The 22,680-nt window shown below is 39.0% G+C and overlaps 1 protein-coding gene across 7 annotated transcripts in view; it reads left to right on the top strand.

The window, feature by feature from the left end:
• Positions 1-18,029: 18,029 nt before the first annotated feature.
• Positions 18,030-22,680, top strand: part of ABI2 (abl interactor 2) — a 130,672-nt gene continuing 126,021 nt past the window's right edge. Inside the window, exon 1 of one of the 7 annotated variants that reach the window (XM_040641816.1) lies at positions 18,030-18,400. In XM_040641816.1, the coding sequence (XP_040497750.1) occupies positions 18,284-18,400 (117 nt within the window). In that variant the 5' untranslated portion in view covers positions 18,030-18,283. The remainder of the gene's footprint in view (positions 18,401-22,680) is intronic. The other 6 variants (XM_008687392.2, XM_040641808.1, XM_008687391.2 and 3 more) reach the window with 6 other exon arrangements.

Genomic DNA, 22,680 nt, shown 5'->3' with positions numbered 1-22,680 from the left:
TTCTGTGCATGTGTTTGGGAAAAATGAAAAACTCATGCTGTTTGATCTGTCCACAAATGTGCAGTTCCATTTTTTATGTAAGTAGATTCTATCTTATTTATAGACCCTATGTGAAAATTTGTTTGTCTTCTTTATCTTAAAATAGTTTATATTTTAAAAACAAAATGTTCTATTTTTTGTCATGAAAATTATATATAGGTTTGCTGTGGAAAGGTCTTGGAAACACAGAAACAGAAATAGGAAATTCAGTCACCTGTAGTCCCACTACTTGGAGTTAGCCAGTTGTAAACTTCTAGGGTAGATGCTTCTACTCTCTTTTATATCCACTTGTAATTTTTACAGACATATTATATATAATGTTCTCTTCGGGTAATATTTATGAACTAGTAGTGTTTTTTACAACTGAAACATTAATATTCTCACTCAAAATGTAAGCACAGATTTTCATCATTCTTTTTTCTCTCCTCTTCCCCCTTGCGGGTATTGTTAGTCTTTTCAACTTCAAAAATGGCTTTACTTCCTTCTCCATTTATCAAAACAGTAATTTATGTTTGTACATCTGAGTTGCTAAAGCCCTAGAATAGTCTATGGTGTTGCAATGAGCATTTAAGAAATGTAATTACTCTTCTGTCATAAGAAAAATATAATTAAATTCAGATTGAGGTGGCATTTCAACTTTTAAGAGGAAATCTTAAGAATCTCTATTGTTGTTTTTGGACTCTGGGGCAAACAGAATAAGATTCTTCCCTTGAAGCCATCTCCTTTTTTTTTTTTCCCCTACAGATCCATGAAAAGTGCAGTTAACCTACAAAGTGTACTTTTTTCACATGTGGTTATGTTGACAGGTTGATAACTGCTTAAACACAATTCTACTGAGTCTGTAAAACTGAGGACATGACCAGTAAACATCAGGGAGTAAGTTTAGTAGCTGTGAGAGGATACCTTGTGAGAGAAATGGACACTATTTTCAAGGGCAGGTTTATATAATATCAACAAATTGATACGAGTGACCTTATTTCTCTTCTTAGCCTGCCCTATGCCTGTTTCCTAAGTTACTAAGACCAATGATTAAGGTAGAAGAGGAGGCTGGAGGCGGGGAGGTAGGACAACAAAGCAGTTACTGTTAACTACAGAAATCAGCACAGCCAGAAAGGCTTTGTACAATGTTGCTTTGAGGCACTGGGAATGACCTCCACTGATACAAAAGAATGAGACTGAAATTTGCAGCAAGAGTTAGGCTCAAAGTAGAAAGGGGAGTGGCAGGAGCATTTGTTATAAACCAAATACTTTGTATACCTATCTCATTTAGTCTTTTAGAGCGTGGCGGGTTCAGTGACAAGCTAAAACACTTTTTCATTCCTGATGGAAGAAATACTGTAAATGAATACAGGCATATACTTGCTAAGAAATAGAAAGTAAAAGATCTAAATTTCAAATTATCTTAGTATCTTCAGTGGGTTTATTGATGTATTTTGTTATTTAAGAGGGAATCAAACAATAGTTTAAAATGATGTAGTGTTCATAATAACTAAAGAAAATGACTAAAAAGGGGTATTGTAAGAGCAGTATTAAAAGAAATGTTAAAGAAAACTAATGCTACAGGCACCTGGGTGGCTCAGTCAGTTAAGCGTCTGCCTTCAGCTCAGGTCATGATCCCAGGGTCCTGGGATTGAGCCCCTGCCTTGAGCTCCCTGCTCAGCGGGGAGCCTGCTTCTCCCTCTACCCTTCCCCCTTCTCACGTGTGCCCTCACTCTTTCTCTCTCAAATAAATAAATAAAATCTTAAAAAAGAAAAAAAAAAGAAAAGAAAACTAGTGCTACCACCTCAACCATAGCTGTATAACTGATTAAATTTTTCCTATTCCACATATGTATTATTTTTACACATTGCAATCGTAACAATATGATTTGCTTTTCACTTAGTGAATTTTATTTATTTATTTTTAAGATTTTATTTATTTATTTGACAGAAAGAGACAGCCAGCCAGCGAGAGAGGGAACACAAGCAGGGGGAGTGGGAGAGGAAGAAGCAGGCTCCCAGCGCAGGAGCCTGATGCGGGGCTTAATCCCAGAACGCCGGGATCATGACCTGAGCCGAAGGCAGACGCTTAACGACTGAGCCACCCAGGCGCCCCCACTTAGTGAATTTTAAACATTTTCCTTTGTTACTTTTATAAGGGCTTTGGGGAATAGATTTTGGGGGAGTGGGATGGGGAATAGACTTAAAGATCTATATATCAAACACTATATTTATTTTGATGACACCAAGTAATGGATAATTATAAAATTGGAGTTGGGAGCCATTTTGTAAAACATCCAGGCGATGAAGGGGCAGGAAATGACATTCCTCTTCCAGTTCCACTCCCTTGTTTGATCGGTTTACAGTTTGGTGGCTTGCTAGAGACTGGGAATGGATCTTGTTACAGCATGTGATAAGCTGGCATGAGCAAATAATACCCTGTTTGGTAATCTAAAAAAAGAAAGAAAAAACCCACAAATTTATTTATATCTAAAAGACTTGCAAATTCTTGTTACAATTTTTAACACAGGAGAGTAGGAAATAAAACTGTGTACTTGACCATTGTAACTATGTTATAAAGTTGTAAAGTACCTGTCTTCAAAAAGGCAATCAATAAATATTTTTGAATACATGAATGAAATCTTCATTGAGGTATTCTGTGCATGTAGAATAAAGTAAAGGTGATTATTTGATAGTTGAATAAGTTTTCCAGGTAGCCAAACTACCTCTAGTGCTAATAGTGCTAACTATCCCATTACTAGACGTATTTAAGATGTTTTGTGGACATCTTTCGGTGATGCCTGTATCAAGTGTGAACATAGATTTAGAATAGGCTGTAGTTGTACAAAATAGCAACCAAAATAGTTGGTAAGCAAGTAGTCCTTTCTTCCTTCCTGTATGTATCACCAGATCATCATTAAACGAGGAAATGGTTAAGGAACAGATTTTTTTACATTAGGTTCGTGAGAGCATTATTTCCTGAGGTGTGTTTCATGGAACGCTGTCCTGTGAGATACTCTGAGGAAAAGGTTACTTGATGATGTTCACTGTCAGATTCTCGATATTATATTCTTTCTCAGATATTTATAATACTTATTAATATATCGGAAGTGCTGAGAAGTTCAACTGTAAAGAAACCTATTTTAACTTGATATAATAACCCTGATTGTTCATAATGTATTTGATGTAGGTTCCCTTTTTTTCAATTACCCCTTTTATTCTGTAAACCCAGTGTTCCATGGAATGAGTCTTCTATAGAACAGAACCCATTTTATCCAACATGACCTAGAGACAACTAGGAGTCTTGAGGAACGTCTGTCTTGGCTAATTCCTTAAACTGTGCATGGTCCAGAGGTTCTCCAGAACAGCTTAGTCTTAGAACCAAACCACCTGAATTCCATGTTCTCTCACTCCTTTATCTCTACTCTTTTCCCTGTGAAAGCACAGCACCCTGTACCTCTACTGACTCTCCCGTACACTCCTGTCCTGACTTATATTCCTATCCAAAGAAATGGGACTTATTTAGTCAAGCAACAGTTTTTTTACCAAGCGTGCTGTGTCTTTCGTGAGGCACTGGGAGTATGGCAATGAACAAAACAGACATTATAACTGTGTTCTCTCTCTCCTTTGCTCTCCCCTCGGAGGGAGAACCCTAAAGTCTTACATTCCAAAGCTTAACCTTCTAGCACTCAACTCTCTAGGTCCTGGGTTTGGAAGTAGCTCAAGAATCCTTTAGGTTAGTGGCTAAAAGGGACATAGGAAAGAACTTACAGATGATTACATGACAACATGAAAGGCTTCAGTTATAGGCTGTAGTGAGGAAAGAAGCACAAGGAACAGTTAGGGGGCAAACCATTATTTTTGCTATTTTTAGTGTGTGAGCAAGAGAAGAAGCTAGGGGTCTCATCAAGGAAAACTGTCAACACTGATGCCAAATAGGAATACTGTAGAACTTTCGGAGTGAGATGAACAATACTAAGAATTGGCTTCACTAGGTTAAGGAGCAATATTTATTGTATCATCTGTATGAATTGTTGCTTAATCATACGGCAGCACTAGGTACATTCAACTTTCATGATTTGTTGCTTGTGTTGCAAGGTTATCAGCTAATAGAGAATTGATCTTTAGAGCTTAAAAGGGCCTACATTTGTAGAGATTATATGGCATAGCCTGCTCACAATTTTAAGTTTTAGAGGGAGAAGCCTAGGGCTTCTGGAACTAGTAAGATTATTGGTCTTTTACTTTGGATTTTTCTCACATCCTTCTGAAAATAGGTGCTTAAGTATGCTGCTATTATAGTCATAGGATTTTGTTAGGCTTTCAAGGAGCTGTAGCTTCAGAAGGAATTGGAAATTTTTTAAAAAATATTCTTGATACAGAGCCTTTGAGGGAGATGCAAATGTGTTTTGAATGTTAAATTTACTTAGATTTAAAAATACATATCTTCAAGCAAAGTTGCCATGACAACCTTTCTTAATGTGTGTATAAATTTTATGTCTGTCTCTTTGAGGTTTTCATCTTTCCCAGTATAGGGTTTAATCACAAGAATTGGGCACTCTGGTGTATTTCTGTCTGCATGGTGCCCTGTGGGAATTCTTTAATTTTGGAAAATGCAAATCAGGCATAGGGCAGTTCTGTAGCACAGCAATCCCACCAAGATAAATGTCTTGTTCTCTCCATGATCAGAGATGGATCTGGTTTCAAACCCAAGGTGAAATTTTGGATTGAAGTAGAACCATGAGTCCATTATGAGTTTCTGTTTTTTCTTAGTTTGAAGATTTACAGGAGGGCCCTAGGGAAGTTTGGGAAATTCTGGACCAGATGTCTTGGTTAACCCCAAAACTGATCCAGTCTCCCTGAAATCATCTAAATCTAAACCACAATTGATATCATAGGTCAACTCAGAACCACAAGAGACTTCTCTACATTGGCCAGGCATGTGTAAAGAGACACCTCAGAAGTGCCTTCTGGCTTGAACTCCAATCCAGCACTGCTAGACAGGTCCCATTAACAGACCTTTTCACTTCCTTTCACCCCACTTCAGATACCCTTGCCTATCAAGCTCTGTTTTGCACATCAGAGGCCAGGAAAAGAATAGTAGGATTTTGGAGAACCAAAGTTTAGGAGGAAGGAATTCTCACCCTTAATTTTGAAAATGTGAATTTATTAAGCAGTGGAATAAGAGGTAGTTACCAGTACCTTTTCATAACAGTAACTATGACTTTTACTTAAGAACTCTTAGTCTTAACATGGATGCCTGAAATTTTGAGATGCTTGCTAAGAAGAGCTGTTTGTGTTTTATATTATAGTTCCTCTGTGATGCAGTTTTAAAAAATTAATGTTTATAGTAATTTAAGAATCCCTGAAGACAGTTAATTAACTAACTGAGCTCAGAAGTAGGATTTATTAATTTGTAAACTTTGATGCTTTGATTACTTTAGTCTTTAATAGGCTTTATATTACTATGTTACATTTAAGAGAATCCATAGAAAATTTCAAATCCAATCCCCATATAAAAGGGGGAAATTTAAACTGGGAGAGGTTATTATATAGGAATATGCTCAGGCTTATGCTTTTTTTTTTTTTTAACATGTTTAGATTTTATTCTCTAAAGGAAGAATTTTTTGAAAAAGAAGAAAAAAGGGAAAGGCCCCTAAGCAAAAAGAACTGGCTATTTTAGTGTACTGTGTAACTGAGAGAAATAGGATAATAGTCTCCTAAAAACAACACTTGAAAAGAGATGTCCCACAGTCCATGCTATGGTGGGCTTTTTAAAAAATTTATTTATTTGAGAGAGAGAGAATGTGTGTGCTGAGTGGGGGCAGAGGAAGAAGGAGAATCTCAAGCAAACTCCCCACTGAGCATGGAGCCTGACCCTGGGCTTGATCTCAGGACCCTGAGATTGTGACCCAAACCAAAATCAAGAGTCAGAGGCTTAACCCACTGAGCCACCCAGGCACCCTCATGCTGTGATGTTTATAAAGACTTTTTAGTTAATCTTGATTGTAAGAGGCATGAATTAGGGCTGACTACATAATTTGTGGGGCCCATTGCAAAATGAAAATATGGAGCCTTAGCTGGGGATAAAGTCAATCTCCCCTCCCATGGGCCTGCTCTTTTCAAACTATGGTTTGAAACCCCTAAGGGATTCCCTAAGGGATTGAAATCTCTGCTCCAGGACTCATTACTTACCTGGATCAGGGGTAGGCCAGAGAGCCCTAACCAGTCAGAGAACACGCTGTGGTGTGGCCAGCTCAAGGCAGGGCTGACTGCTTCCTTGCCCTGCCTCAAGGTGCTCCAGACAAACCACTGTGGGAGCCCAGACCTCCCCATGGTGGGTGCACCCAGGCCCCCACTGGAGGATGACCATGGCAGAAAGTGGGCCTCCCTCCTCAACTCCTCTGCTAATGCAGTCCTATTACTGCCCTGGGCAAAAGGCAGCAGTGCTCACTGGCAGGGGTAGGGAGATGGAGGTCAGGTGGGGCCCAGGGCACCAGGGAGCTGGTCACTGAGAACCTGTCAGGGGAGGGAAAAAGTAGTCTTCAAGCCCCCAGTGCATGCTACATGGCCCCATTGACTCCACTTGTAAAACACAAATTCAAAAATAAAATTTTTAAGAATTCACTACAGTGCCCTCAAAGCGCTATACCCCAAGCATAGGGCCCTTCTGAGCAGTGGGACTGCACTGGTTGCAGCTCATGAGGCCAGCCCTGGACACGTCTGACCTTACATAGCATGGTGCTGTGACTCGGTGGTTCTGAATGCTATATATACTTCCTGGTTGTACGTCAGTTTTCCTTGCAAATGCCCATAAATGTTTTATTTATTATTTATCATTAAGTGGTTTAAACTTCTGTAGGATGTTTTATACACGATAAGCAATACATAGATGCCAAACCTAAAAAAAGCAGTTTCATAGTACACATGTATATCGAAGTTGCAGGTGTTCTAGTACAGTAAACATCTCATCCTGAACCCCCATTCCACTGACAGAACTTTTACTTTTCCTGTATTTTAGTCATAACTGCCAAAGATTTTTCAGATGAAAGGTAAAATGGAAATTTTCTGTGAAATATCATCATAAAACCCTATGAAATATTTCAGTGATATGAGTCATTCACTTATTCATAGGGGTAGGCATTTAGATAATAGAAGTAGCTAACAGAAATCTGTGAGAAATATATTGTTAATTCCTGTGGAGGAGGAAGGAAGAAATCCTACTGAAGTATTTTTAAGTGTAGTTAAATTCAGTGTTCCCTGCCATTTTAAAATATCAAAATTATTCTGTTCTCCTTTCTTTCCAAGAGGCTACATAAAATTACTTTGACAAAATCATGAATCTTTTCTTTTTTTTTTTTTTTTTTTTTTGCCGTTAACCTCTTCTACATTCCATTTCATGAACATAGCAATCAGTGGTCAAGAATATCCTTACTTTTATCAACCTTGTATTGATATGTAACACTTACTACCATGCACTGTGGTATTTAGTTGGCAATTTTGTCAAAGTATAACCTCTTTCTTTGCAACATTACTGAAACTGATAAGAAAGAGACTGTAATAAATAAAAGTTAGCAACTGTTGGAAATCATACATGCTGTAGGCCAGCTAATATTCACCATACAGTTCTAATGGTTTTAAAGCATAATCAACCTGTACATTACAGACCATTAGCAATTCTTGTTATTAAGTGGAGGTCAGCACTGTATAGTTTTCAGTAATAAAAACCCAGTATATTTTGAGGCTTGAAGTTTCAGAAAAATCTTTAACATAATTTAAACAAAAGTGTGAACAAAAGTAGCTAATTTTAGAAATCAGTTTTTGTGAACTGATTTGTAATCTCTCTGCTGTGAGGAAACTATTATCTGTTTTATGTTTTAGCTCTGAAATTCAGTGTTTTTCACAGGGAAAGGATACATAAAGCCAATTTTAGTAGGAACTAAAGAACTAAAGAATTTTTATTCTTCAAAAACGTATACCTTTCAAGAAAAATTGTCTACACTGTTGATAAACCTATACACAGAGATATATTACCGTGAACAATTTCAGGTTTATATTGCCCACTCTCATAGTTTAATGGAAAACATTTTTTTCTCCTTAACTATAGGAGAACAAACTGATGGTTATCAGAGGGGAGGTGGGTGAGGGGATGGGTGAAACAGGTGATGGGGATTACAGAATGCACTTGTGATGAATACCAGGTAATTAAAATAAAAACTTAATTTTTTTTCCTCTTTTTATCATTCGTAAGGAAGGGAGCTATTTTGTTGTCTCTCAAAGAAAACTATTACAGAATACTAAGTATTTAAATAAAACCTCTCCAGGTTGTATTCTGGATATATTTCCTCTCTTTGTTAGAGTAATTTCTTCTTGAAAAATGTTTTTCATTGGGTATTGGTAGTATGAGACGATTATTGCTGACTTTGTTCGATGTGCTAACTATATTAGCAAAATGTTTTTTTACAGATAGATACTAAACTATTTAGGGGTTAAATGTCATGTTTACGTGCTTAAAGTTCTTTAGAAAAGAATACTATGAGAAGATGAGGTAAAATATAGAAGCTATTGTTATTCTAATTAATGGGTATTTATGTATTTATCATACCATTCTCCATACTGTGTGTTTATAATTTCCATACTAAAGAGACAAAAAATATGACTTTCAATAAAAATGAAACAAAAAAATGTATGAGATTGTGGGCTATGTAGCTACTGACTTTCTGAAGATGGGTTTTTTCTTTTTTTACAAACTAATTCTGGAGGATGTGTTTTTCAATAATTTTAAACTTATTTCATAAAATGTATATTCATACAGCTTTAAAGCACAGAATGCTCTATTGCACAGTAAGCTTTTCTTGAAAAAAATATGCTTTAAAACATTTTAACCATTAAATAAATATCCCTAAGATTGAGACCAGATTTTTTATCACTATTAGAAAGTTTCAGATGATAAATCTTGCCTAGAAATGTAAAGCTTAGGGGCTCCTGACTGTAGATCAGTGGAACATATGACTTTCCATCTCTGGGTCATGAGATCAAGCCCCATGTTGGGCATAGAGTCTACTTACAAAAAAAAAAAAAAAGTAAAGTTTAGATTCCAGCCATTTATCTTTTGATCACGTATGGAATATTTGTTTCAAAGGTTTAATATGTCCAAATTATGCACTTGGTATTAAAATTTCCTGACAGTCTTAAATATGATTAAAACCCAAAATGTGCATAAATACTATGAACATATTAATCACCAATAATTATTTTTCTTGTTTGGGGGTGAGAATGGGAAGTCAATTAACTGTGTCATTACTTGAATAAAAAACTCTGCTTGCAGAGGAAGCATTTGACAAAGTACAACATCCATTTATGATTAAAAAAAAAACCCTCAACAAAGTAGGTTTAGGGAACATACCTCACCATAATTAAGGCCATACATGAAAAACCCACAGCTAATATCCTCAATGGGGAAAAATTGAGAGTTTTCCCTCTACAGTCAGGAACAAGACAGGGATACTCTCACCACTTTTATTCAAATAGTACTGGGAGTCCTAACCATGGCAATCAGAAAACAAAAAGAAATAAAAGGCATCCAAATCAGCAAGGAAGAAGTAAAACTTTGACTATTTGCAGATGGCATGATACTACATGTAGAAAACCCTCAGGTCTCCCCCCAAAAACTACTAGAACTGATAAACGCTTTCAAGTCAAGTTGCAGGATACAAAATCAATGTACAGAAATCTGTTGCATTTCTACACACCAATAATGAAGCAGAAGAAAGAGAAATTAAGAAAACAATCCCATTTGCAATTGCACCAAAACCAATAAGACACCTAGGAATAAACCTAACCAAAGAGATGAAAGACCTGTACTCTGAAAAGTATAAACACTGATGAAAGAAATTGAAGATGATACAAAGAAATGGAAAGACATTGCATGCTCATGGATCAGAAGAACAAACATTGTTAAAATGTCTGTACTACCCTAAGCAATCTACACATTTAATGCACTCCCTATCTAAATACCAATAGCATTTTTCACAAAGCTAGAACAAATAATCCTGAAATTTATATGGAACCACAAAACACTGTGACCAGCCAAAGCTATTTTCTTTTTCTTTTAAGGTTTTATTTATTTATTTGAGGGAGAGATAGCAAGAGAGAGCAGAGTAGGAGAGTGAGGCAGAGAGGGAAGTAGGTTCCCTGTTCAGCAGGGAGCCTGATGGACAATGCCGGGCTCGATCCTGGGACCCTGGGATCATGACCTGAAGTGAAAGCAGATGCTTAACTGACTGAGTCACCCAGGTGCCCCACCAAAGCTATTTTCAAACCTTGAAAATAAAAACAACTGGAGGCATCACTATCCTGGACTTGTTATATTACGAAGCTGTAATAATCAAAAAGAGTATGGTACTTGCACAAAAATAGACACAGATCAATGGAACAGAATAGAAAACACAAAAATGGACCCACAATTAATAATCTTCAACAAAGCAGGAAAGAATATCCAATGGGAAAAAGAATGTCTCTTCAGCAAATTGTGCCGGGAAAACCGGACCTCTTTCTTACACCATACACAAAATTAAATTCAAAATGGATTAAAGATCTAAATGTGAGACCTGAAACCGTAAAAATCCCCAAAGAGAACACAGGTAGTAACTTCTTTAACATTGGCCGTAACAACTTCTTTCTAGATATGTTTCCTGAGGAAAAGGAAACAAAAGCAAAAATAAACTATTGGGACTACATCAAAATAAAAAGCTTCACAGTGAAGGAAACACCAACAAAATGAAAAGGCAACCTACAGAATGGGAGAAGATATTTGCCAATGACCTATCTGTTGAAGGGTTAGTATCCAAAATACGTAAAGAACTTATAAAACAATACCCAAGGGGCACCTGGGTAGCACAGTTGGTTAAGTGTCTGACTTGATTTTGGCTCAGTCGTGATCTCAGGATTGTGGGATTAAGCCCTGCGTTGGGCTCCGCACTGGGCATAAAGCCTGCTTAAAATTCTCTTTCTCTTTCTGCCCCTCCCGCAACCTCCCCCACCCCGCACTCGCACGCACACTCTCTCTCTCTAAAAAAATAAATCAATAGGGATGCCCAGGTGGCTCAGTTGGTTAAACGTCTGTTTTGGCTCAGGTCATGATCTCAGGTCCTGGGATCTAGCCCCGCAGCAGGCTCCCAGCTCAGTGGGGAGTTTGCTTGTCCCTCTCCTTTGGCCCCTCACCCCTGCTCATGCTCTCTCTCTCTCACTCTGCTCTCTCTCTCAAATAAAATCTTTAAAAAAATAACAATCAATATATAACACCCCAAAAATGAATAATCCAATTAAAAAATGGGGGAAAGACATTTTTCCAAAAAAGACATGCAGATGGCCAAAAGACACATGAAAAGATGCAAAACTACAAGGAGATAACACCTCACAGTTGTCAGAATGACTAATACCAACAATACAAGAAACAACAGTGTTGGTAAAGTTGTGAAGAAAAAGGAACCTTCTTGCACTGTTGGTGGGGATGCAAACTGGTGCAGCCATTCTGGAAAACAGTATGGAGTTTCCTCAAAAAGTTAAAAATAAAAGCTAAAAGTTAAAATGATTCAGCAATTGCACTACTGGGTATTTACCCAAAGAATAACAAAAACACTAATTTAAAGGGATACATGTACCCTGATGTTTATAGTAGCATTATTTACAATAGCCAAATTAGGGAAACAGCTCAAGTGTCCATCAATTGATAAATAGATAAAGAAGGTGTGTGTGTGTGTGTGTGTGTGTGTGTGTGTGTGTGTGTGATTTCACTCATGTGGAATTTAAGACACAAAACAAGGGAGCAAAGGGGAAAAAAGAGAGGCAAACCAAGAAACAGACTCTTAACCATAGAAACAAATTGGTGGTTACCAAAGGGAGGTGGGTGGGGGGATGGGCGAAATAGGTGGTGAGCACTGGGTAAGGTATGAAAGTGTTGAATCACTATATTATACACCTGAAATATTACACTGTTATTTTAACTAACTGGAATTTAAATAGAAACTTTAAAAAAAAAACACCACCCTCTGCTTGCATTTCTAAGTACTGTCTAATATCTCTAATAGGAAACATAATTGCACAAAAAGAAATTCTTTTAAATTTCATTGAAATATATATATTCCTTCATTGAAATATACACTATATATATAAAATATGTACACATTTATCTAACTTGGTATTGTCTGATAAAATAGCAGCCAGAAAACTAGTTTTGAAATTCTCAAGGTAAAAAAGTTAAACTACACAAAGTATCTTCCTGAAGAAGGAAAAATACATTCTTATTTAATAGTTTCCAAACATTTAATGTAAAATGAGGAAAAGGGATAATATTACAGGAAATACTTTTGTGCAGATATGAAACAGCTGGTTTTATTCTTTAGGTGCCATAGATGCTACTCTTTAATAGATTTTAAAAATGTATGAGAAAATCCAGTTGCACTAAATACTGATTGACGCTCTTAATAATGTTAAGGATACTAAAGCTGATAGGATGTTGCCATTTAGAAGAGAAAATGTAGGGAAAAGGAGTTAATAATGAAAACAATGATTATGGTAATTAGCATGTCAGTGGTGTGCAGGAAGAATCTTAGTGGAAAGTCTGGAGTAAATGGTGTGTCTGTCTTTACTTATTTATTTGGCAGAAAGAGAGAGAGAGCATGAGCAGGGGGAGGGGCAGACAGAGGGAGAGGGAGAAGCAGGCTTCCCACTGAGCAGGGAGCCTGATGTAGGGCTCCCTCCCAGGACCTCGGGCTTATGAGCTGAGCCAAAGGCAGGTGTGTAACTGACTGAGCCACCCAGGCGCCCCTGAATGGGTATGTCATAGATGTTGTAAGACGTGCGATGTAAACAGTTCCGTTAAGCAACATTTATTTCTTTAAAGCCCACATAGTCAGGCATTGTATTATGAACTTTACCTTAATTTCTTCACTTAAGGATACAGTTAGTAGAGGGTGCCTGGTTGGCTCAGTTGATTAAGGGTCTGCCTTCAGCTCAGGTCATGATCTCAGGGTCCTGGGATGGAGCCCTACATTGGGCTCCCTGCTCAGCATGGAGTCTGCTTCTCCCTCTCCCTCTGTCCCTACCCCCTGCTTGTGTGTGGGAGCTCTCTCTCTCTCTCTCTCTTTTTCTCACTCTGTCTCAAATAAATAAATACATAAATAAAATCTTGGGGGAAAAAAAAGGATATAGTTAGTGCGTCTTTATTCCAGCAGAAGAATTTGACACTTTTTCATCAGTCTTAGGACTATAATGATGAAATGTTGAATAATTGTGACTCCTTTAAGGTCCACTCAAAACTGCCCAAATTTGGGCACCTGGGTGGCTCAGTCGGTTGAGTGTCCAACTCTTGGTTTTGGCTCAGGTCATGATCTCCTGGGTTGTGGGATCGAGTCCTGTGTTGGTCTCCCTGCAGCAGGTAGTCTCCCTCTGCTCCTTTCCCTGCTTGCGTGTTCACATGCACACACTCTCTATCTTTCTAAAAATAAATAAATCAGTCTTTTAAAAACTGGCCAAATTTAAGGTACAGTGGTTCCCCCTATCCATCGTTTCACTTTCTGTGGTTTCAGTTACCTGCCATCAACTGCAGTCGGGAAGGAGATGCCTAACACTTCATCACAATACCTACCTCATGGGATACCTGGGTGGCTCAGTCAGTTAAGGGTCTGCCTTTGGCTCAGGTCATGATCTCAGGGTCCTGGAATCGAGCCCCTCACTGGGCTCTGTGCTCAGTGGGGGGTCTGCTTCTCCTTCTCCCTCTGCCTCCTCCCCCCTGCCCATGCTCTATTTCTGTCACACTCTCAAATAAATAAAATCCTTTAAAAAACAAAACAAAGCCTACTCAATCACACACTTAACCTAGGTGTCATCTCATATCATCATAAGAAGGGTGAGTACAGTAAAACAAAATATTTTAAGAGAGAGAGGCCACATTCATATAACTTTTATTACAGTATAATTGTTCCATTTTTACTTATTCTTGTTAATCTCTTACTGTGCCTAATTTGTAAACTTCATCCTAGTTATGTATGCATAGAAGAAAATACAGTACATGTAGGGCTCAGTACTAGCCAAGTTTTCAGGCATCCACTGGGGGTCCTAGAACATATTCCCCAAAGGTAAGGGGGAACTACCCTATATTGATAGTGGTCTGAACAACTAAGTGAGATTTATAAGGGCAAGCCAAGAGGCTTTCTTCTTTGCCTTGACTTATCTCTTATGATGAACTCCAAAATCTTGCTTATCAGATCTGTAGATGATGTGAAACAAGATTATTTATTTCAAGAGATGGTAATGAGGATTAAAATTTGGGTCAAAGCCAAGGTATAACTTGTTATAAAGAACTGCAATTTGATTTTAAAAGAATCAACTGTACTTGGCATGAGTGGGTTAACATGTAAAAAAAAAAATCTAGGAATGTTTAATGCTTGCTTTGAATCAAGCTGAGGATAAAATTGCTTAAAAAATGTTGCCTTGGGCGGTAGTAATAAAAATACTTGCTCTGATTTTGGAAGATAATAGTTTCACTGGACTCTTAGAAAAATAATCCATGTTTGAGGTGCCTGGGTGGCTCAGTTGGTTGAGTGTCTGACTTTTGGTTTTGGCTCAGGTCATGATCTCGGGGTCCTGGGATCAAACCCTGCGTAGGGCTCTGCGCTCAGCTGGTAGTCTGCTTGAGATTGTCTCCTTCTCCCTCTGCCCCTCCCCTGCTCACGTGCACGCACTCTGAGAGAGACAGAGCATGCATGGAGGGGGGGAGGGGAAGAGGGAGAAAGAAACTTAAGCCGACTCTGCTCTGAACCCAGAGCCCTACATGAGGCTCAATCCCACGACCCCAAGATCACGACCTGAGTTGAAACCAAGAGCTGGATGCCCAACTGACTGTGCCATCCAGCTGCCCCAATAAATAAATCTTAAAAAAAAAAAAAAAGAAAAAGAATCCACGTTCATTTTAGGAAAAAGATGACCAAAACCAAAAAAACCCTACAACCCGACCACTCACATAATATATACACACACGGTACATGTACTTTTATAGAACTTGTGGTTGTTTTCATTTTTGCTTAAATTATCTTGGTGGCAGCAGATGGATCCTTAGATTCCACTGAGTGTTTTTTTGTTTTTGTTTTTTAGGTTTTTATTTTAATTCCAGTTAGTTAACATACTGTATTATATTAGTTGCAGGTGTATAATATAGTGATTCAACACTTCCATACAACACCGGGTGCTCATCACAAGTGCCCTCCTTAATCCCCATCACTTATTTAAACCATCCCCCCCACCCACTTCCCCTCCTGTAACCATCAGTTTGTTCTCTATAATTTAAGGAGTCTGTTTCTTGGTTTGTCTCTCTTTTTTTCCCCCTTTGCTAGTTTGTTTTGTTTCTTAAATTCCACACATGAGTGAAATCATATGGTATTTGTCTTTCTCTGACTGACTTAGTTCACGTAGCATTATACTCTGTAGTTCTATCTTTGTCTTTGCAAATGGCAAGATTTCATTCTTTATTATGGCTGAATAATATCCCATTATATCTATCTATCTATATCTCATAAATATTACATCTTTATCTACTCAGTAATTGATGGATACTTGGGCTGCTTCCATACTTTGGCTATTGCAAATAATACTGGTGTAAACATCAGGGTGCATGTGTCCCTTTGAATCAGTATTTCTGTATTCTTTAGGTAAATACCCAGTAGTGCGATTGCTGGATCGTGCATTAGTTAGTTCTATTTTTAACTTTTTGAGAAACTTCCATGTGGATCCTTTTCTCCACTTCGCCAACACCTGTTGTTTCTTGTATTGTTGATTTTACCCATTCTAACAAGTGTGAGGTGATATCTCATTCTCTCAGTGTCAAAAGCTCCTTGTTTAGTGGTGATTCCCAGCTGCCAGAAATTATAATCATAGACCTTCAGAGCCAGAAAGGCAGTTCATCAGCATACATGGGAACTTGTTAGAACTATAAATTGGGAGAGACCAACTGGATCAGAAACTCTGGGGGTGGGACCTAGCAATTTTATGTTTTAATAAGCCCTCCAAATTATTCCAATCCACACTGAAATTTGAGAACAACTGACCTGAGTTAAACCCTTTGAGTTTTTCAGATAGAGAACCTAAGATTCAAAGAGATTGTCACAAGTCAGTTTAAGAAAGCACCAGAATTTTCAGGCAGTGATTCCTAGGATGACCATCATGCCTCAGGGAGATCTGTTTATTGGGCTAATTGCTAAACAGTATTTGAAAGAATGCCAGGTGAAAATAAGTGTAATGGGGGAAGAGTCTGTTTACCACTTAACTCACCTGGTGGGCTTGTTACAGTTCAATAGGAGCCTTTTTTTTCATGATTTTTTATTTATTTATTTGACAGAGAGAGACAGCCAACGAGAGAGGGAACACAAGCAGGGGGAGTGGGAGAGGAAGAAGCAGGCTCCCAGCAGAGGATCCTGATGTGGGGCTCGATCCCAGAATGCCAGGATCACGCCCTGAGCCAAAGGCAGACACTTAACAACTGAGCCACCCAGGCACCCCTAAAAGGAGCCTTTGGATTCACTGAAGTTTAGTCTGAAAGAAAAGTTTTATCTAATTTGTTCTATTCACTTGATTATTCATACATATCTTATTCCCTGAAGCAAGTTCATATATCATTGAAGTAACTACCCCATTCTGTCACTACTGCTCCCTAATGAATCTCTAGCGTGACCCTACAGCCTTCATTTTTAACAAGCTCTTTACACTTAAGTTTGAGAACCACTAATACAGAAGATGTTTGAAGTGGTTAAGAAAAAAACTAGATGGACTGGACCAACATTTTCAATATTCTTTAATTTGGGTTCCATACTGAAAATTCAAAATAACTTGCTAATGTGTATATCATACAGCCAATATAACAACACCAGAGATTGCTCCAGAGATTTGTAATGGCATAGCATTCAAATGATTTTTTGAAAAAGTATAATATAGTTTTCTCATTATCTGGGGAAAAGAAGGTGGAGGGAGGAATCACTCTAGGAGGGCCAAGACATCACAAAAGCAAGAACAAGAGTTGAAATAATGGATCCTGTTCTGAACTACAAATGTACTCAGCCCTGACTTTACACTATATGGCATAAATTAAGGTCACGGACAACTCAGCAGTTGTTTGAAATTTTAGTTTAAAATTTGTGTGGAATAGTCAAGATTTAGGAAAACAGATACAGTATCTGGGAACAAGAAAAGGGTAACTGCAAGATCAAAATGGTCTACCTTGAATTTTTGTAGCATTTTAACGTTTTTCAAAGTACTGAAACAAACTTTTATTTTATCCATGTAACAACCCTGTGAGGAAGGAAATTAGCATCCGCAAAACCGTTTTCCAAACTTTAAATACTGGATCTACGAAGAAAAAAGGCGAGGAAGTTGACAGAACCAGAGAAATGACAGAAAAGGATGTCAGTGAGGAGGCGAATCACAGGGCAAGCACAAAAAGCTGAGGTCCAGCGGACGGGGAGCTGAGAGCAGAATGGAGACTAACCCAGAGGGGGGTCGGTGGGCAACGGCTTTAGGGGGCAAATAAGTGCAAAAAGCCTAGGTGCAGGAAATTTGGGATTAGGAAGCTGGAATTTACTTATCTGTACCTAAGAGGATGCACGAGTTCAAAGAAAAGAAAAATGGAAAGCAAGGAGGCACTTAAAGCTCCACGGAAGTTTTGTGGACTCCTATCCTACAGTCCAACGACCACGGGGTTCGGCCTCAGGTTGAGAATAACGCGGAGGGGAGTCGCGCAGGGGGCAGGCGGGAAGACAGCAGAGGCGGATAGTGCGTGCACTCGGACCAACAAAGGCCTCCGGGGACACTTCCCAAGTCACGCAACTTGCGGGGGCCGAAGGGTTAACCGCGCACGACTCCCGCGCGCTTCCCGGCCCCCACTCCCGCCGTCGCTAGGAAACGCCGAGAGTGGGGGAAGGGCGGGCGGCGCGGCCGAGGGTGGGAATCTTTTTCGGGCGCCTGGGGGCGGAGGAAGGGGAGCGCGCGTGCGCGCGCCCGGCCGTCCGTCGCCGCGGTGACCGTCCTCGGAGTCCGTCGGCTCGCGCCCCGCCCCCGTTCTGCTGCCCCCTCCCCTGTGGCGCGCGGGGGGTGTTTCTCGCTCCTCCCGAGTTGCCGCCGCCGCCGTTGCCGCTGCTCCTCCTCTCCCAGTCTTGGGTTTCCCAGGCGCTGTTGCCGCCGCTACCTCTGCGGTCTGTATGAGGAGGAGGAGGATGTGAAGATGGCGGAGCTGCAGATGCTGCTGGAGGAGGAAATCCCGGGGGGCCGCCGGGCCCTCTTCGACAGTTACACGAATTTGGAACGGGTGGCAGATTACTGCGAGAACAACTACATCCAGGTGCGAAGCATGTCCCGCCCTGGGCGCATTGGGCCTCTGGCTGGTGGACGCCGTGTGGGGGATCCCCGGGCCGGGGGCCGCGCGCATGGGGGCGTAGGGCGCGCGGAGCCGAGGCCGCGGCGGCGACTCAGCCCAGCTAAGCTCCCGAGGGCGAGCGGTTGGGAGAGCAGGGTGGGAACTGGGGCTGGTGAATTGGTGAGAAACCTGCGGCTGGAGGAAATTGTAGCTTTAAAACATTTTAAAAAGCCATGAATCAGTCCTCGGTGCGGTGTGTGTGTTGTGTCCCCGCCTTTTCGCTTCTTCTCCGCCTCGGCCGCCCCCGCACTCGGTACCCGTCAGTGTTCGGGATGGCGGAGGAGGCGGAGAGTGGCTTTTTCTATTTGACAGAATTTTGCTCCCCCATATGGCAGGGGTGTGGGGGGATTGATGGATCACCCCCCTCCCCCAAGCTCTGGAGCATTTTTAAGGAGCTATGTTGCTGCAAAGTAAAGTGCCTTAGTTTTATATTCATATAAATGCCTCAAGAGACTGGTAATTTGCTTATTTTTTCGTTTCTAACCGGGATACAGTAGAAGAGCAGTTGTCTCTTGTTGGAAGTTATTGCCGTTTTCCTCCCTATGGAGAATGAGAAACTGCATGATAATGAGCACCTCCCCCCCATTCCCGTTAAAATAGTTAATTTTCCTCTAGGAAAAAGAATTGTGAGTATTTTTCAGCAAGGATTAGGACATGATCCTCACGGTTTAATTTTTCCTGAGATGGTTGGTTTGGCACGGAGACTCATAGTGGTAACGCTGTATGTATATGGAGGTGGGGTATATTGGGTGAGATGAGAGCCAGCTGCGCCTGTATGAAGCAAAATATTCTGTGGATTAAAAAAATCCTTCTTTGAAAATTATTTGGAAGGATAGGTTAAAACACAGTTTGCAAATTCAGCATCTTTTGTTTTCTCTATGGCTTATTCTGAATCACAGGTTCTACCTCCATTTTTTCCCTTCCCATTTAAATTCTTTTGGGATAGATGTGGAAATGGAAGAAGTATGTTAAATTGTTCTTTCACTATGGTCTTTTTTTTTTTTTTTCTTCCACTTCCATCTTTCCAGGCATCCTTAATATTAGCTATGTTGGGAAGCATTCTCCAGTCTTAGTATAAACTAAAAAAAAAAAAAAAAAAAAAAAAAGGTGTTAGGATTTATAGGTTCATAAATTTTGTAAGGATCGCATAGATAATCAAGGGTGTTATTGTGAGATTTTCTTTGATTGGATATATACTGAACTCTGTATTATCTTGTAGGGAATATTTGTATGGGGAAGGAACCAGACATAATCCAAGGCTTTTCCCTCCAAAGAGGCAGTTGAAAAGTATGGCTAGTAGGAACAGAAAAAATGTGTCTTGGGTCAAAGATTCATACAAAAAATACAGTGGTCCATATTTAGAGGGTGCTTTGGTAATACTGAGTGGGATAGGAAAAAGTCAAATGTTTAGTTGCTCAATTTTCAACTGAACATTACTCAAGTCTTCTGTAGCCTGGTGCAGTGTAAAGGGTTGAAACACACCTAGTATCTACAGAATTTCGTAGTGTAGTTAATAGGAGAGGCTGATCTGTGAACAAATGAATAATGTAGTGTGTCAGTTTATACTGTGTAAGGGACTGAGGGTGGGAAGGAGGACTGGAGGAAGCTGTGCTATTCTCAGGGAATTCAGAGTCTCTAGGAGAGGCAAATCTAAAGGACTGAAGTGGTAATTCCATTGCCTCCTGCAACATATTATGGGATTATAGGTCAGAAGAGACATTGAGAGTGGAAAAGTGATATGGTAGCTGTTATTACCAGTAATAAAAAATAAACAGATTTGTCTCTCTTTGGAAAATAATTTCTATTGTAATTTGAAGGTGTAGTTTTTCTTAGATTACAATTGATACGTAAAGGTAAAGTATATGGATTAATAAATCTGAGAGGTTAAAGGGATTAGGGATTGTCCTCTTTAAATATTTTATACATTCCTTCTAGTTGAGAGGAGAAAAATATTATTACCACCATTATCTGTTTTAGCAGTAGGATTAAAAATGTAGTGTGGTGGCATTTTAAAATTCATAGTATAGATATCAGTAGCAATGGATTTAAAAATATTTTTTCAGGGGCGCCTGGGTGGCACAGCGGTTAAGCGTCTGCCTTCGGCTCAGGGCGTGATCCCGGCGTTGTGGGATCGAGCCCCACATCAGGCTCCTCTGCTATGAGCCTGCTTCTTCCTCTCCCACTCCCCCTGCTTGTGTTCTCTCTCTCTCTGGCTGTCTCTATCTCTGTCGAATAAATAAATAAAATCTTAAAAAAATATATTTTTTCAATTTAGCATCTAAAATAGATTTTACGCTTTAGATTTTACCTCATAGGTTATCATCTGTTTCATGATCCAGTCGGTATATTATTGGTGTTTTTCTCTTCCCAGATGACAGCTCTTTGCATGATTTGTTTGTAGTAAAGTTGATAAATAGAACATGCTGATTGTAGATTTGTGCTGACCCAGCTGTGCATTTGACCCAGCTGGCTCTCTTTGTGACCTGAGAACTGACCAACAGGGGTTTTGATGCTGCTTCTTACCCTACAAAGGTAATTGTCTGTATATATGATCACATAGTCAGTTTATCCTTGTTACAGCATCATGCCCTAACCACTAGCTCAAGGTAACTAACCTAACACTCATTTTATTTTGTGGAAATGTAATTTTTGCCAATAAAGTTGAAAAAGATAAATCTGTTGATTATACGTTACAAAGGGTAAGGTTCTTTGTTCAGTGTTCTTAAATAGCTGGTTTTAAGCATAGGAATATCCAAATAATTATGTTAAATGAAAATATTCTAAATGTGGATTATATTTGGTGTGGATATTGAGCAAAGGAAGGAAAAATGATTGTGCTGTCCTTCTGGGAACAACTACTGTGTTTAAATTGTTTCAAATAAAAACATCCTTCAGATGTATTATCGGCATTAAGACTTACTAGGTATTGTCTGTGTTAACACACACAAAATCTACGGGTACAGCAGTGTTTTAAGTAGTAGTTTACCAGGTTACTAATGCAGTTAATGTTAAAAATTTAAAAATCATCTTTAATAAAAATTTAGATAGTTTTCTTTTATTATTTCAATCTCTAGAAAAAGTGATAGTATAAATATATTTTCTAAAATGTGATGATAAAAAGTTATAGCTAACATTTGCTGATATTTACCTGATTGATTTTATTTCTTCTCTGTAAAAAAGGCTTTAGTAGTTGTTAAGGATTTTTTAAGATACTGTAAGACCTGTGTTTTTTTTTTTCATTTATTAATATAAACATTGATACCTAATCTAAGAAGTATCCAGAAATTTTAAACAGTATTTTGATTGACTTGTAATCTACATTTTTACAAATAGAATAATTTTATAATAATATGAGTTGCTTTAATGTTTTGGTATATGAAATAAATTTATAGTTGTTACTTTCCTAGAGTAAATCTGAAAAACTATTTTTTTTTAAAGATTTTAGTTATTTGTCAGAGAGAGAGAGTGAGCACAAGCAGGGGGAATAGCAGGCAGAGCAGGCAGAGGGAGAAGCAGGCTCCCCACTGACCAAGGAGCCCAATATGGGACCTGATCCCGAACCCTGGGATCATGACCCGAGCCAAAAACAGATGCTTAACTGACTGAGCCATCCAGAATAAAACTAACTTATTCTTAGTTACATTTTTACTTTTTTAAAAAGATTTGTGTGAGAGAGACCATACACGTGCACACACGGGGCCGGGGGGGGGGGGGGGAGACAAGCAGACTCCTTCGCTGAGTGAAGAGCCCCTAAGATCCTGAGATCATGACCTGAGCTGAAAATAAGAGTCGGAGCCACTCAGGCAACCTTACCTTTTCCCCTTTTGTTAGATAAAATAGTTGTTGCTTTTTGTGAGTGATAATTCCCATTAGATAAATAGTAAAATCCCATTGTCCATCATTTGGAGTAAGAGCAAAATCATTGAGTAACATGGATTTGCTCAGAAGAACAGAAATTAAAACTGTTTCTTAAGGGGAGCCTGGCTGCCTCAGTCTGTAAAACATGCAACTCTTGATCTCAAGGTCATGAGTTAAAGCCCCATGTTGGGCATAGAGCTTACTTAAAAAATAATAAAATAATAAATACTTTATAAATATTTTTTCAAAAAATATACCTTAAATTTTATCTGAAAAAAATATTTTGTTTTTGAGTAATAGAGATGTCATTAGTGGCTTCCCTTTTTTGTCTTTATCAACAAGGATGC

Source organism: Ursus maritimus, unplaced genomic scaffold (assembly GCF_017311325.1).
Source record: "Ursus maritimus isolate PB19 unplaced genomic scaffold, ASM1731132v1 scaffold_1, whole genome shotgun sequence".
Lineage (NCBI taxonomy): Eukaryota > Metazoa > Chordata > Mammalia > Carnivora > Ursidae > Ursus > Ursus maritimus.
This window is presented reverse-complemented; position numbering and strand designations above follow the sequence as displayed.